This window comes from Amphiprion ocellaris, chromosome 14 (genome assembly GCF_022539595.1).
Source record: "Amphiprion ocellaris isolate individual 3 ecotype Okinawa chromosome 14, ASM2253959v1, whole genome shotgun sequence".
NCBI classification, from domain to species: Eukaryota; Metazoa; Chordata; class Actinopteri; family Pomacentridae; genus Amphiprion; species Amphiprion ocellaris.
In genome coordinates, this window is record NC_072779.1 from 10171891 (window position 1) to 10185190 (window position 13300).

Below are 13300 nucleotides of genomic sequence, written 5' to 3' on the forward strand. Positions count from 1 at the left end.
CGAGATCTCCACCCACACCTTGGCACGCATGTGAACCGCAGATTAATTAGCAAGTTCTCCGCCCTATCTGGCAATTTCAAACAGTGATTCAGATCCACGCCTGGCACAGACAAACATACCTCTACCTATGTGAGAAATTATCTTAAATCTCAATGCACAGTTGAAGCAACAAGACACGGTTGTGTGTGAGGACATTTATGTTTTAATCTTGATTTTTAAAAAAATGTCAAAATGATCTGATCTGCAACTCAATAGCATTAAGTATTGTCATTATTCCATAGAAATTAGGCAAAAATATGTATATAAACACATAATACAATTAATTAATCCCATAATCAAAACAAATATAATACTAGCACATGACTCTGTTTCTGCAGCTTGTGAGGCATGCCCCAATAGGCCTTGCTTTTAGTTTTTAGCAGTTTTCTTCCTTTTCATTGTAGTCTGGTTAGAGCTTTGAGCCACTGGTAATGCTTGTGTTGTGAACAACAGGAAAAAGGCTTCCTCATTGGGGAGACAACCGGTTACACAAACAACAACAGGAAGGAACGAGGGGAGGGGGGCGACAATCAAGATCAAACATTGTTCCATTACAAGGCGGCGTAAAATATGGACACAGACGACATAATCAGCTGAAGGCTAACGTTTAGGAAGGAAGTTGTGCTGCTTGTTACATGACCATAATGAAAATGTTAACATACGCGAAGTATAATAAACGGATTCGCTTCGCGCAGCTCCACCTGAGGTGACAAATTCACAACTAGAAGCTTTCAGAGGTAGCTGAGCCATTTGAGAGTGGAGCACGGCGGCTTCACAGATGATTTATTCAACACTGTGACCTTTAGATTAAAAATTAAACAGGATTATTGTATCTCTGAGCCTTAATGGCGCTGGTAAGCTTTAAACTGCGCTGTACTATGAACCGTTGCTGTGCTAAGATCAGCTGACTGAGAGGTCCATGCCAAGCTAAATGAAAGTCAGCTAAACTTAGCTAAAATGTGCCAGCTTTACTCACCCGCAAGCATTCGAGCTTTCAAACCCGCTATCCTAGAATACTGATTTAAGTGCCAGTGAACGCTGCTGTAACCGTATATTTAAGCCAAATGACGTCTGGCACGGAGAAACCACTTCAGAGAAATGTGTAATTAAAGTAAACTACAGGTTGATATCTGATGTCCTCTGTGTGAATCAAAGTTCTGCTGCTTCCCTTCAGATAAACCATTGTTCCTCTTTACAAGGAAACTGAGAAACAAAATAGCTGGAGTCATTCTAGTCCAAGGTCCGCTGCTTCATTACAGCTAGCTTTCAGATAAGAACACACATACACACATGAAACAGACACACGCAAACGCACGTACACAACCCCTGCCGGGATCATTAGAGATATTCATAGTCAGAGTGCTCCATAGCATCCAACATGCAATGACAAATTTGTGCAAGACAGCATGAAGGCCAAATATACCCTCTCTCCATGCTCCCTGTTCACTCACACACATACAAATCCCTCCTCTTTGAGCTCTATCTTTAACTCTTCTGTGACCCCAGCCTCTCTCTCTCCCTCGCTGCCCACTTACCAGCACCACCGTCTGAATGTCCGAAAATCTGAGAAGATACAAAAGCAGCAGATTATGTTGTTATTTCATCTGACATGATGACAACCTAAACAAGCCAAAAGCACACCCTGCCAATGTTCTGTAACTGTTGCCATCACAGCTCTCTATTACACTGGTACAACTTGTTTGAAATCAGCTCTATGCTGTTTCATAACTGGCATCGCCATCCAGTGTACACTAAATACACAGGAGTTTGTGTTGGTGGGTTTGGTGCAACGACACCAAAAGTACAAAGAACTTGCAGTGAAGGATTTAAAGTGGTAAAAATGGCAATAAGGTGCGAAATGAAAAATAAGCAGGACTACTGGTGTGACAGTTCACAATGTTGGCTCAGGTTATCGACCAAACATTTACTGACATCAGCTCCTCAGTTGTAATACTTTGCTGGGTTTTATCGCAAAAATGTTTCATAATGTTGCCTCGGGATTTAGAAATCGTCAGGAGGTTTTGTAAGTTTCTGAAAGATTTGACAATGAATTAACCACAAAAAAATAAGAGGATCAATATATGATTGAGGGACTTTTTAAATCCATGGGATATATCTTGCATACATTTTTATTGTTTTTTATGTTTACTATGATCACGACTTTACAAGTTCCATAATTATTTATTATGGAAACAATCACTTATTAAAAAAAAACAACTGAATATCACTAAAATGTCAACTAAATAACTGTCCCAATTTAATAACAACCACCTTCTAATTAGCTAAACAATAATAAAATGAGCTTATTCAAAAGTTGTTTTGATTGTGTTCTTTTTATTAAGCTGAGATAATCATGACAGATATTTATTTTTTGGCAATATACAGAATTTTATATGGAAAATAACTAATTGTATCAGTGCCCGAGAAATCACTTTCAACTAAGTTATCCATTACAAAAACATCTCTCAAGGAAGTGTGTTAATTCCAGATCACATGACCTGCTCCACATGATGTCATTTCCTCCTGAAGAAAAGACTGGCAAGACTCCAAGGCTTTCTGAGTTATTTAATATAAAGTAGTGTGTGAGTCAAGTGTGGACAGTGTTTCTACATTATCTTTCTAAATAACTTTCAAATCCAATTTTACTCAATTGTATATATAATATTTTAGAAGAATCACTCTCTAAAAATGCCATGTGGTGTTTGGTTATAGGCGGCCATGTTGATTTGAGGCCTGAAAACAGCAAAGATGTCAACTATGATACCTGTCAATTATGGTAAAAAAAAGTCTCGCAATTATATATTGACCCAAGACATAAAGTTTAACTGATTACAGAAATAATCACCATTAGCTATGATACTATTTAGACAGTCAAAACATGGCATGAGATGGGTTTGTGCACAACAGCGTCTGAGACTACTTCCATTCTGAAAGCAAAAAAAGGGAATTCTCTGATCGGCAACCACAGCAGAGTAAAAGTCTGGGTTACAAGCATGTGAAGACCGGAGAGTGGTGGATCCCGTTGAAAGTCCCAGCCAATGAAACTTGACCTTTGGATGACTGCTCTTTGGCTCACGTCTGGCCTGTCTGGGACCCGAAGAGTCTCAACACTGACCCTCTAATTCCCTCAGTATTGTCTGTCTGGTACAGCACGTTCGAATATCAGGACAGATTTAAGCACTGATTTAGAAATGGCAGCTTGTCCCAAAATGTATCAGGAAGAGGCACAGTTGATTCATGTTAGCTCGCTGCTGCTCTGACGCACAGACTCGCTCACACACATACAGTCTGTGCTGGCAAAGCAAAGCTTTAATATAAATGTCCCCTCAGCTGGAAATTGTTTCCAGTGCAGCTGAAAGGCTCCTTTTATTGAGCTAGTCAAACACCACCCCCCATCCTCTATTCCTCCTGCACACATACATGCTCTTTCTATTCAACATTTAGACTTACAAGGAAGTGCAGGGTAAATTCTTGATTTGTTTAGCATTTATTTAAATCATATGCTCAGCTTAGTGTACAGTTCCCCGTCGCTCGAATGCCAACAGCAATAAAACAAGAGAATGTGTGCAAGTTTGTCAATGTAATTAATGCCTGATGTAAAAAACTGCAGTTAATCTGCACTGAGCACATGATTTTCAAAATTTCAAAGGGAAATGAATCATCTAAAACAAATACAAAAGCGTCAAAGTAATTTCCAGTTTGCATGAATGATGCACATGACTTCACATGCTGCCTGTCAAAAACTGAGAATAGAATATTTGAGGAGGCTATCATACCACTTCGCACAGCGCCTCAGCTGATTGAGAAGTTGTGTAAACGTACTAAAGTTTGGTTTCGTTTTTGGAAAAACAAAACTTTCTAAGTAAAGTGCTGCATAACGAGCTCTTGTGAAGCTGCTCATCTTCCATTTTACGTGTTACTCTGTGACCCTTTCTCAATTTTCGCTTCCTCCTTTCAGTTTCTCAATTCTTCTGTTAGCAACTCATTTTCTCCTTTTCTTATTTTTCTATCATTTTGCAATAATGTGTAACTTGGAGTCAGGAGCACATCTGCCTCAGGAAACACAAGGGTCATGTCTTGGCATCGGTCCTGGGTTTGATGCGGGGTTCAACTGACCTGCAGAGGAGTTTAGAAACTACAACTACACTTTAATTGGTGGAAATTTGCATTTGGTTCATATCTCTCTGCCAGAATTTCATATGTGCCATTGTGGAACAGGCCTTCAACAGCATCATGTTGGGATGAAAAATAAATGAACAGTTAAATCAATAACATTTGAAAAGATAAATAGAAAGTTGAAGACCTACAGTGTTTTGGCCGGCCAGTCAATATTTAACGGAGCGATATAAGGGACCGAATGGTGCTGTGGTGCCAAGAGCAGAAGCGCATCATTATGTGCACAACAATGGCCTTTAGATGCCGCTCAGCTTGTGCCGGGATCTGGAGCAAAAGTGAACCGGCGTGGGTGTTACTCCACTGGCAACACCAACAGCAAACACGTCACACTTAACAGGAAGAACAGGTTGTGCTTCAGCTGGTTTCATGCAAATCTGCACATGCATAAATTTGTGGACAAAATACACACACACACACAGGCGCTTGGAAAGTAGCTGCAGGCAAACAGGACCTAGTTGGGATTACTTTATCTTGTTAGCAAGCGCTCGCATATTACTCACACTCACACCCACTCATTTATGTCATGCCCGGACACCAACATTTGGCATAAAAGCTGAAGACTGTCCTCACTTTACTTCTATCTGGAATGTACCGCACACACACCACTGCTGTTTTGCAAGAGCTCAGGAAGCAGAAACTCACACTAGATACAGGTAAATTCTCCTACAAAACAAGAGAGATCAGGACCAGAATCAGAAGTAAGACCAGAAGTTTCCTCTTGAACTAGGACCCCCTAACATTCCCCAGCCTCTGCAAAGCCATACCTGCCAACATGGACCACTGAAAAGAGGGGGATTTTCTAGCAGAATAAGTCCTTATCCCTCCATGCACACACTGACTTTTTCCCTTAGAAATCCTCTGGGTTACTCACAGAACTATTCAGTCTTCTAGCCAGGCTGATCAGAGATGCAAACCGACAACAAAAGAGATGGGGTCTCGCTTTCAAGCCCGAAGAAATCTAATAGCAAGCTCCACAGTGAAGATTTCATCTCGGCGGTTATTAAAGTTTGCTTTATGAAATCTGTATCTAGGCTGAATTATCATGAGCATTACTTTGAAAAAAAAACTCAAATGTTAACTTGATTATCCACCACAACCATCCAAATCAAGGCAACAGTCTGGGTGAGACATGTACATACATCCAATAAGTTGTGTATCTGTGGAGTTAATGTGAGGAAGTTCATGTGAGAGCCCGCAACTGACTCACTGTGTTGATGTTTGTTGCTTTTGCTTTGAGGAACTGAAAACCAACCAGTTCTGTTCTGCCGCAACACCGCAGCTGTAAAATGAAGGCTTTGAGTCTCTTTTGTGTCGTGTTGCGTTGTTAGCTTTGTGACACATTCACAAAACAGCAAATGAAAGCAGGTTAGTCTGTATACAAACACAGCATTACAGTAGCACCGCTGGTCTCTGTGATTATACACTGCATGTTTTTGCACAGCACAGGCTTAGAAAATCAAAAATTCACAACTTTCTGAGAGGTTTTTGTTTTATTGGCTCCTGAAAATTTTATATTTGGAACATTTTTATAACAGGAACAGTGCATTTAATAATTTATGACTAACTCATCAGCTGGAACTGACAGGAAAATTGGGGAAAAAGGGGGAAGTAGGAATGTTGACAGGCATGTAACCCTCATTTTTCATAGAGTGCGATACATAGAATGCACATGCACAGACACATGCACATGGACAAACACTAAGCAAAACACAGTTGCATAAGCAATCAATGGATGAGAGGTTCTAAACAGGATTTCCTGTTGGTGTTGTAGACGTGCATCAATACAGCTGAACTAACTCTGCACAGTCACATAGGACCCCTGGATGTATACATTGACAAAAGCTTTGCTAACACCAGCAACTGTGAATACGATAACAATCCGTCTTGCAGAGACAAAGCACAGATAATCAACAAACTCTCACAGTTGTTTCCAATTCGTTTCCAATGATTTCCACATCAATCAAGTCAAACGCAAAGCAGATATTTCAGCTGCTGTACTGCACAACCTGTCAGCGTTTCAACTCTGAGCCACCAACTTCCTGGCACGCTTTAATTTAATCGAACACAGCTCCTGCACCTTCAGAGCCGCCTTCAGAGCCGCCTTCAGAGCGCTCCACGGCTCTCGAGGCCTGCATGTGACAATGTCAGAGTCGATACATCAACTGATGCACCGGGGCGGGATGATGCAATCCTGATCTGTGACTCAGACCGGCAACACATGGCATCGGCAAGACGCGCATAACCACCGACATGCTTCATCCAGCTGGCATTGTCAAGACTCGGTGGTGCACTCGCTCCCCCTCTGAATGTGTCAATCAGAGCCTGCAGACCTCTTTCTGTCTCCAGCTACTCCATCATACATGCTGACCTGAGCTCAAGTCAGAGTCGGGACAGGGAGAGCTATTTTCAGCAGCAAGAATTCCCCAACCATTGTTCGTTCATCCGTGACCAACACGCTGCCGACCTGTGACCCCCAACCTTTGACCTCTTTGTGTGCGTGTAGCCAAAGGGTCGACGTGTGAATGAACTACGAATTGCATTCAAACCCACACACAGAGTAGCTTTTAGCCACATACAGTCACAGCAAACAAAAATCCTATAATTAACAAGATGTTCAGCTGATAAATAGTCACAGTGGCACAATTAAAACAAACTGAAAATTACAAAATATAACTAGAGCTGAATCCGTTTGTCAGTGGAGTCGAATAACAGAACATTAACAAGGCAATTATTTTAATTGTTAAAATTGGTAGTCATTTTCTAAACAAATATGCTGAAAAATTTTTTTCTGTCTTTCACAATGTAGACTAAATATTTTAATGTGATGGATTTTTGTTGGCAAGACATTTAAAGGGCTCTAGGACTTTGTAAAAGCTGTGTTATTTAGAACTTTCTGCACTTTTGCTGACCAAATAATGAATCCATTAATCGAGAGCATAACTGTGAGATTGATCTGTAATAAAAAAATAGTCAGATAGCCAGATCACATTTATTGTAACAAATGAATTAAAGAACTCACTTTCAACCACTAACACTAACTCAATTATTTCCTTAAACAGTCGACAGCAGCATGTCCCAGCAAAAGTAATTCAGTTCAATTCAAACTTATTGTCACCATAAGGCCTCAGCCTAACCCTCACGGTCAGGACTGAATGATGCAGGTGTGAGAACTCAAATGGTGGTAGTAAAGTGAGTAAAAGTGATGAAATGTGCAGAATTTTTTGGTGTCTTCTCAGGCAAAGACTTCATGATGCTACGTATTTGTCATTAAAAACAGTTGCCTTGCTTTTTACATGTCATTTCATCGCATGCTGTCTCGACGAACAACTTCCTCCCGCTGACTTTACCCCAACGTTAATATTCAGATCAACAGAAACCTGCTCATTATTACAAATTAACAGTTTCATGTGATGTCTGAAGGGTTAAAGCATTCTACTGTACCTCTCGGTCTGTTTGAGTCAGGCCTGTGATTGCCACCTCCAACACAAATTAACATGTTCTCACAGCGGCAGAAATGACCGGGCGTCTGAATGCAACCCGCTGAGCGAGTATGAGTGGGTTTGTGTGTTATTACCTCAAATCATCTCATATCAGGATGTGTTCGTGTGACAGTAACCTTTTCTGACCAGGAGAAGAAGCCGCACAGTCATGTTAATTACAGGTTAGTACTTTGTAGAACTCTTCATTTAACGCTTGTCATGTTCACAAGATTCTTAAACAAACCTTGCTTGGATTTCATTGTCATAGTTTTGATCTGCATTCTTAATTCTGCCAACAAAACTCTGATTATTTTCATTTCAATCAATCTTTTTGCTCATACTCATCCAAACCTCAAATTGAAGCGTCCCGTTGTTGCCATGGGGACCATTTCGACCCTGTCAGCACTTCTACCCGGAGCGAGGTAATTTGCCCCCTTCCCATCTTTCACAGTCTTTCTATGTGTCCCCCTCCTCCTTTCACTTCATTCGAAGATGGAAAAGAAAAAATCCCACCCTCCATTCTCAAGAGGCATGACTATTCCTTCTCCTATTCTCTCTCTCAGATTCATTCACCCACAGTGTTTGGCACCAGCCATCTCCTCTCCTCCCACTCTCACTCCCACTCTATACAGCCTTTATAAGTATGTGTGTGTACACTTGCTTCTTCCACAGGCTCAGAGAAGGCAGTTTGTGGGGGAAAACGAAGGGAGATGTGCATCTGCTGCTGATTTCAGCCACACAGGAACAGCTAAACGCTGATAGCTGATATTTCCCCACAGTTCCTTAGAGACCGCAGGGAGCTAGTCTGATGTATAGACTGAGCTACGCCACAACAGGAAGCAATTGTTCTGAAGATTAGAAAACCTGAAACATCTTACTTACGAGCAGAATTTGACCTTTGTGTTTCTGCTGCAGGCATGTTAATAGCACACAGCACATGCATGAATAAAACCCCTTAAAGAGCAATGTTGAAAGTCAGCAGTTTAAAAAAAAACAGCCAGAGAAATGATAATTATTACTTTGCCACTGAAGAAATGAATTTTATGCCCGACACTGATGATAAAATAATAATGTGATACTTCCCCCACAGGGAAATCCTCAGAGCACAAACCAGGCTGTGCTAAAAAAAATAAAAATAAAAAAATAAACTGGCTGGCTGAGTTCAGTGTTCTGCTTTAAGACATTTCCACAGGAGGCTTGAAACCAGAGTTCCCTGGCTGGACGACAATATTATGCCACTTTTCTAATACACAAGAAAATAGGAAGAATATTAAAGTCGTCACAAAATGAAACTGACTCTGATTAATCCACTACAAAGCCATCCTCACACAGTGACGCAACACAAGACCTTCTATGAACGTTCTTCGGGATTCACGTGGATTTAACTTCCTGTCGTAACAGGTCAAAAAATGAAAGATTCGGCTCATGATTAAGCTCATAATCCGGGGGAACTCCTTGCGATGTGTCAGCTCCGACTGGACCACATATACATAGAGGGCCGGCTCACATTTAACTTCCTCACCGCATTATCCCAACATCCTGGCAACATAATGGACCTGCTGTTCAGCGGATCAGCTCGACTTGGACAGGCAGGGCCGCGGGCACAGCTGGGATAGCTGATCTCTACGTTGGAGGACACATTACGTGGTTTATCCTTTCTATACATAGACCTGGACGTATTCTTAGTAGCGCCATGCGTAGCAGCAAATACGACAGACGTACAACTGCCAGACAGAGGGGAAATATTACGTCTAAACCCGACTAAAAGCATTTTACACGGCTTTTAATTTGTGGAATTGCTTACCCGCGAGACGCAGACATAAATCTTTATGATCATGGCTCATAACACGCACCACAGCCAGCGAGCAAGTGTAAAACAAGCTAACATGTCACATGAAGACAGTGATTGAAAGGATTGTAAAGTCACCTGATGATGACCGGAGATGAGAAGAGGTCACAGTTTATCCTCCGTTTAAAGTTCAACTACATCAGCAGGTACATGATTCAATTATGGCACAATGAAAACCAGCACCAAGCCTGCAGAATTCCTCTCTTAAAAGCTCTTTCCATGACGCAAATAGTCAGAAATGAAGTACACAGTTGATATCGGCGAAGAGCGTTGATTTAACAAAAACATGGCTGACACATCTGAGAGGAATGCTGGCGTTCCAGCATGAACGGGGAACATAAATAAATCAAATCAAGTAGTTTAAGCTGTGTTTTAGCTCATTTATTACCCAAAATCAAAGTTAATCATGTGGCAAACCATGTTCCAGTGTCTTTGAAATGTTTATGCATTTTTGTGTAATTCTCCAGGTTGCCATTGTCTTCCATGGATTAATAATCAATACGAAAATCAATGAATAGACTCTCGACACCTTGGGTGCCCAGATTGCTCAACTGGTTCAGCGGGCAACCCATGAACTGGGGCTATAGTCTCCGGCGCAGTGGTCTAGGTTTGATTCCAGCTCACGGCCCTTTACTACAGGTCTTCCCCCTCAGTCTTCTCCCTACTTTCCTGTCTACCTCTCTACTAACCTGTCCAATAAAGCCAACAAAAGGCTAAAAAAAGTAACTTTTGACTCTCAACACCTTAATCAGGATGTCAATGTCGCCCATTCATTTCAGTACAAAATGAAAAATCAATAAATAGACTTATCTATTTTCTCTGCTTTTCCAGGATGCCATTAAAACCAATCAATCAATAGACTCTTCACATTTGCTTGGAGTGAAATCTGTCTGTCTATTTAATCAGGATGTCATTGACTTCCATGCATTTTGGTACAATGTGAAAAATCAATAAATAGACTTTTATCTTTTTTATTCTTATTTCCAGGATGTCATCATCTTCCATGCAATTTTGCGTAATATAAAAATCATTTAACCCTTTGAAGGGCACTCATTTAAATACTATCAAATTCAAAATTTCAACCCGAGTGTTGTTGGAGGATATACGATTTTTTACTTTTGTGACATTTTTCTAAATTTTTAACTTTCATGTTGAAATTCAAGGTCGATGAAGTTACCATATATGGTTCCTTGCCCATTAGTGGTAAAAAAAAAAAAAAAAAAACATTCCAAGAAGTGTATACATCATCACTTAGCACAACTACTCACCAGTAAAGTGTGTGAGTTTCGTCAACTAACCATGGATAGTTTTGACGTTTCAACCAAAAATATGGAAGAGGACCAAGCCGCAAGTCCGTCTTTTTCCAACTTTGAAGAAAAGAGAAAGTTTGATACATTCCAGGCCTCTGTTGATTGGTCAAATGCCACAGCGTCATGTTCTATAGAGTGATCTTCAAAGACTGGCTGGGTGAAATCACGTGCTTCTCGACCTCACTGAGAGGCAGATATTTACTGTGTGTGGAAATTACCCAATATGATCTCTTGCCTCATAAAGGGTTAAGAGGCTCCTGACACTTTTGAGTTTAATTGATCCATTTTGTCTACTTTTTCCAGGCTGCCATTGTCTTCCATTAATTAACACAAAACCCAATCAATCAATCAACTCTTCACATTTGCTCGGAGTGAAATCTGTCTTATTTGTCGAAGTGTCCAGGATGCCATTGTCTTCCATTAAATAATTATTAATAATAAAGTCAATCAATCCCTAGACTCTTGACACTTGTTTTTAGTCAAATCTATCTCTTTGTCTAAGTTTACAGGATGTCATTCTCTTCCATTCCTTTCAGTACTACATGAAGATAAATAAATATACACTCAGTGCAAGTTTTGAGTTTAATCCATCTACATTTCTACGTTTCCAGGATGCCATTCTCCTCCATTCGTTTCCAAACAATATATCAATCAATCAATTAACTCAACACACTGAGCATCACGGTTGCAATTACTATTTTCATACCAAATCAGATGGTCTCCGTATGTTTTCTTTCAGCTTCTACAATATCGGAGAACGCTGCAAGCAACCCAAATATATTCAATTTAAAGTCATTTAAAGCAGAGAAAAGCAAGAAATCCTCACACTTGGACAACTAACGGCTCATCTTTGACCATTTTTCTTGATAAATAACTGTAACTGTCAGGTAATGGTCTCAATCAGCTGATCGATATTGTGTTTTATTTAAGAGTTCCAGGTAAAGTTCCTATACCCTAGGGACACCATTAAAAAGGAAGAATTTAGATCATTTAAAAGTCAAATTAAAAGGGTGTTGTAAGATGTGTTGTACAAAAACAAGACCGACACAACGTGGTTGACATCTATCTCGATCAGCTAATCTATGAGGTGCTTCAAAAAGCTCCGATGGACACAAAAATCTGCGTTGACCTTTGTCAAATCTGCATTGGGAAAACTTTTTGAATCATTCTTACAACACACTGGTAAGAAAAAAAAACTTGATGGATTACAGAACAAAGTTTCAAGAGCCTGCTAATGGAGTTTCACAGTAAAGGAAGTGAATGCTGTGCAATATGTATTTTAAAATGGTCTGAATGAGTTATGACTGAGGAGATAGACCTTGAAAACACACTTTGAAGCATGACAAGGATGTAGAGTTGTCATTCAGATCCATGTTGTGACAGCAGATGCAGAAACCTTGAGGAGATGCTTGCTGGAGGGAATGAGTGGATGGAAATGAAGTGTGGAAGAAGTGGCAGTAATGTGTCTCACCATGTCCGCTGGGGTGCTGCTCGTCATGGTGAAGCCTTTTCACACACACTCGCTCTCAGATATCCCCGTTTTTCCTCGTCCTTGTAATAAAAAAATAATAAAATAATAATAAAAAAGAAGAAGCTCCCTGGAGCCGTGAAAAAAAAACGCGTCCTTGTCCTCTTTTGGAGCAGAAACAATTTATTCCCGGTGACTCTCCTCAGCCAGGACGGAACCTCTCCTCTCTTATTGCACAACCATCTCGCTGATTAGTCCCCTCACAAGTCGCTAATTTTACAAGTTAAATGTCGACCCGAGGGCCTCCTTCGACCCTCCGAACATCAACAATATCCTGCTTTAGAAAAGGTGCCTACGCCATGCGAAAAAAAACACTGCTGGCACATCCGGATCTTTTCTCTCTCTTTGCTGTGAAAGGACAGAAATTTATCCGCGAAGGTTTTAATTTTTTTTTTTTTTTTTTACCGTCTTCCGGTGAGCTCAAACACCGGTCGGTGGCGAAAGAAAATACGGAGAAATGCGTCGCTGCTCTCCGTAGAAACGTGTGTGCTTGTTGTTGGTGCTACGGACGGAGCTTCTGCACCTTTAGGAAACGTTCAGCTGTCATCCCGAGTCCGTCCGAGACAAGCTGCGAACACGGAAGCAGACGCAACTTCCGCTCAGGGCTGTCACAATAAAAGCACCGTGACTCCATTTGAGCAGCCATCGTTCGACTCTTTATAAGCAGAATCAGAATCAGAATCAGAATCAGAATGAGCTTTAATTGTACGCAACATAAAAGGAATTTAGCTTCGGTTCTTGGTATCGCCCAGGGAATATGAAAAGAGAATGATTAAAATAAAGAAACTATAGAAAGAAGAACAGGGGAAAAATAGTAGTAAAAAGATTAATTTAACACAATATATACAGATATTTACTAGCTAGAAAGGAATATATAAACACAGTAGTGCAAATATGATAATTGCTACATGATGATACA

At 40.5% G+C, this 13300-nt stretch overlaps 1 protein-coding gene across 1 annotated transcript in view; it reads right to left on the reverse strand.

The window, feature by feature from the left end:
• Positions 1–12931, reverse strand: part of ubl3a (ubiquitin-like 3a) — a 34809-nt gene extending 21878 nt beyond the window's left edge. Inside the window, exon 1 of the mRNA XM_023298535.3 lies at positions 12325–12931. Coding sequence (XP_023154303.1) covers positions 12325–12351 — 27 coding nt within the window. The 5' untranslated portion in view covers positions 12352–12931. The remainder of the gene's footprint in view (positions 1–12324) is intronic.
• Between the last annotated feature and the right edge of the window lie 369 nt (positions 12932–13300).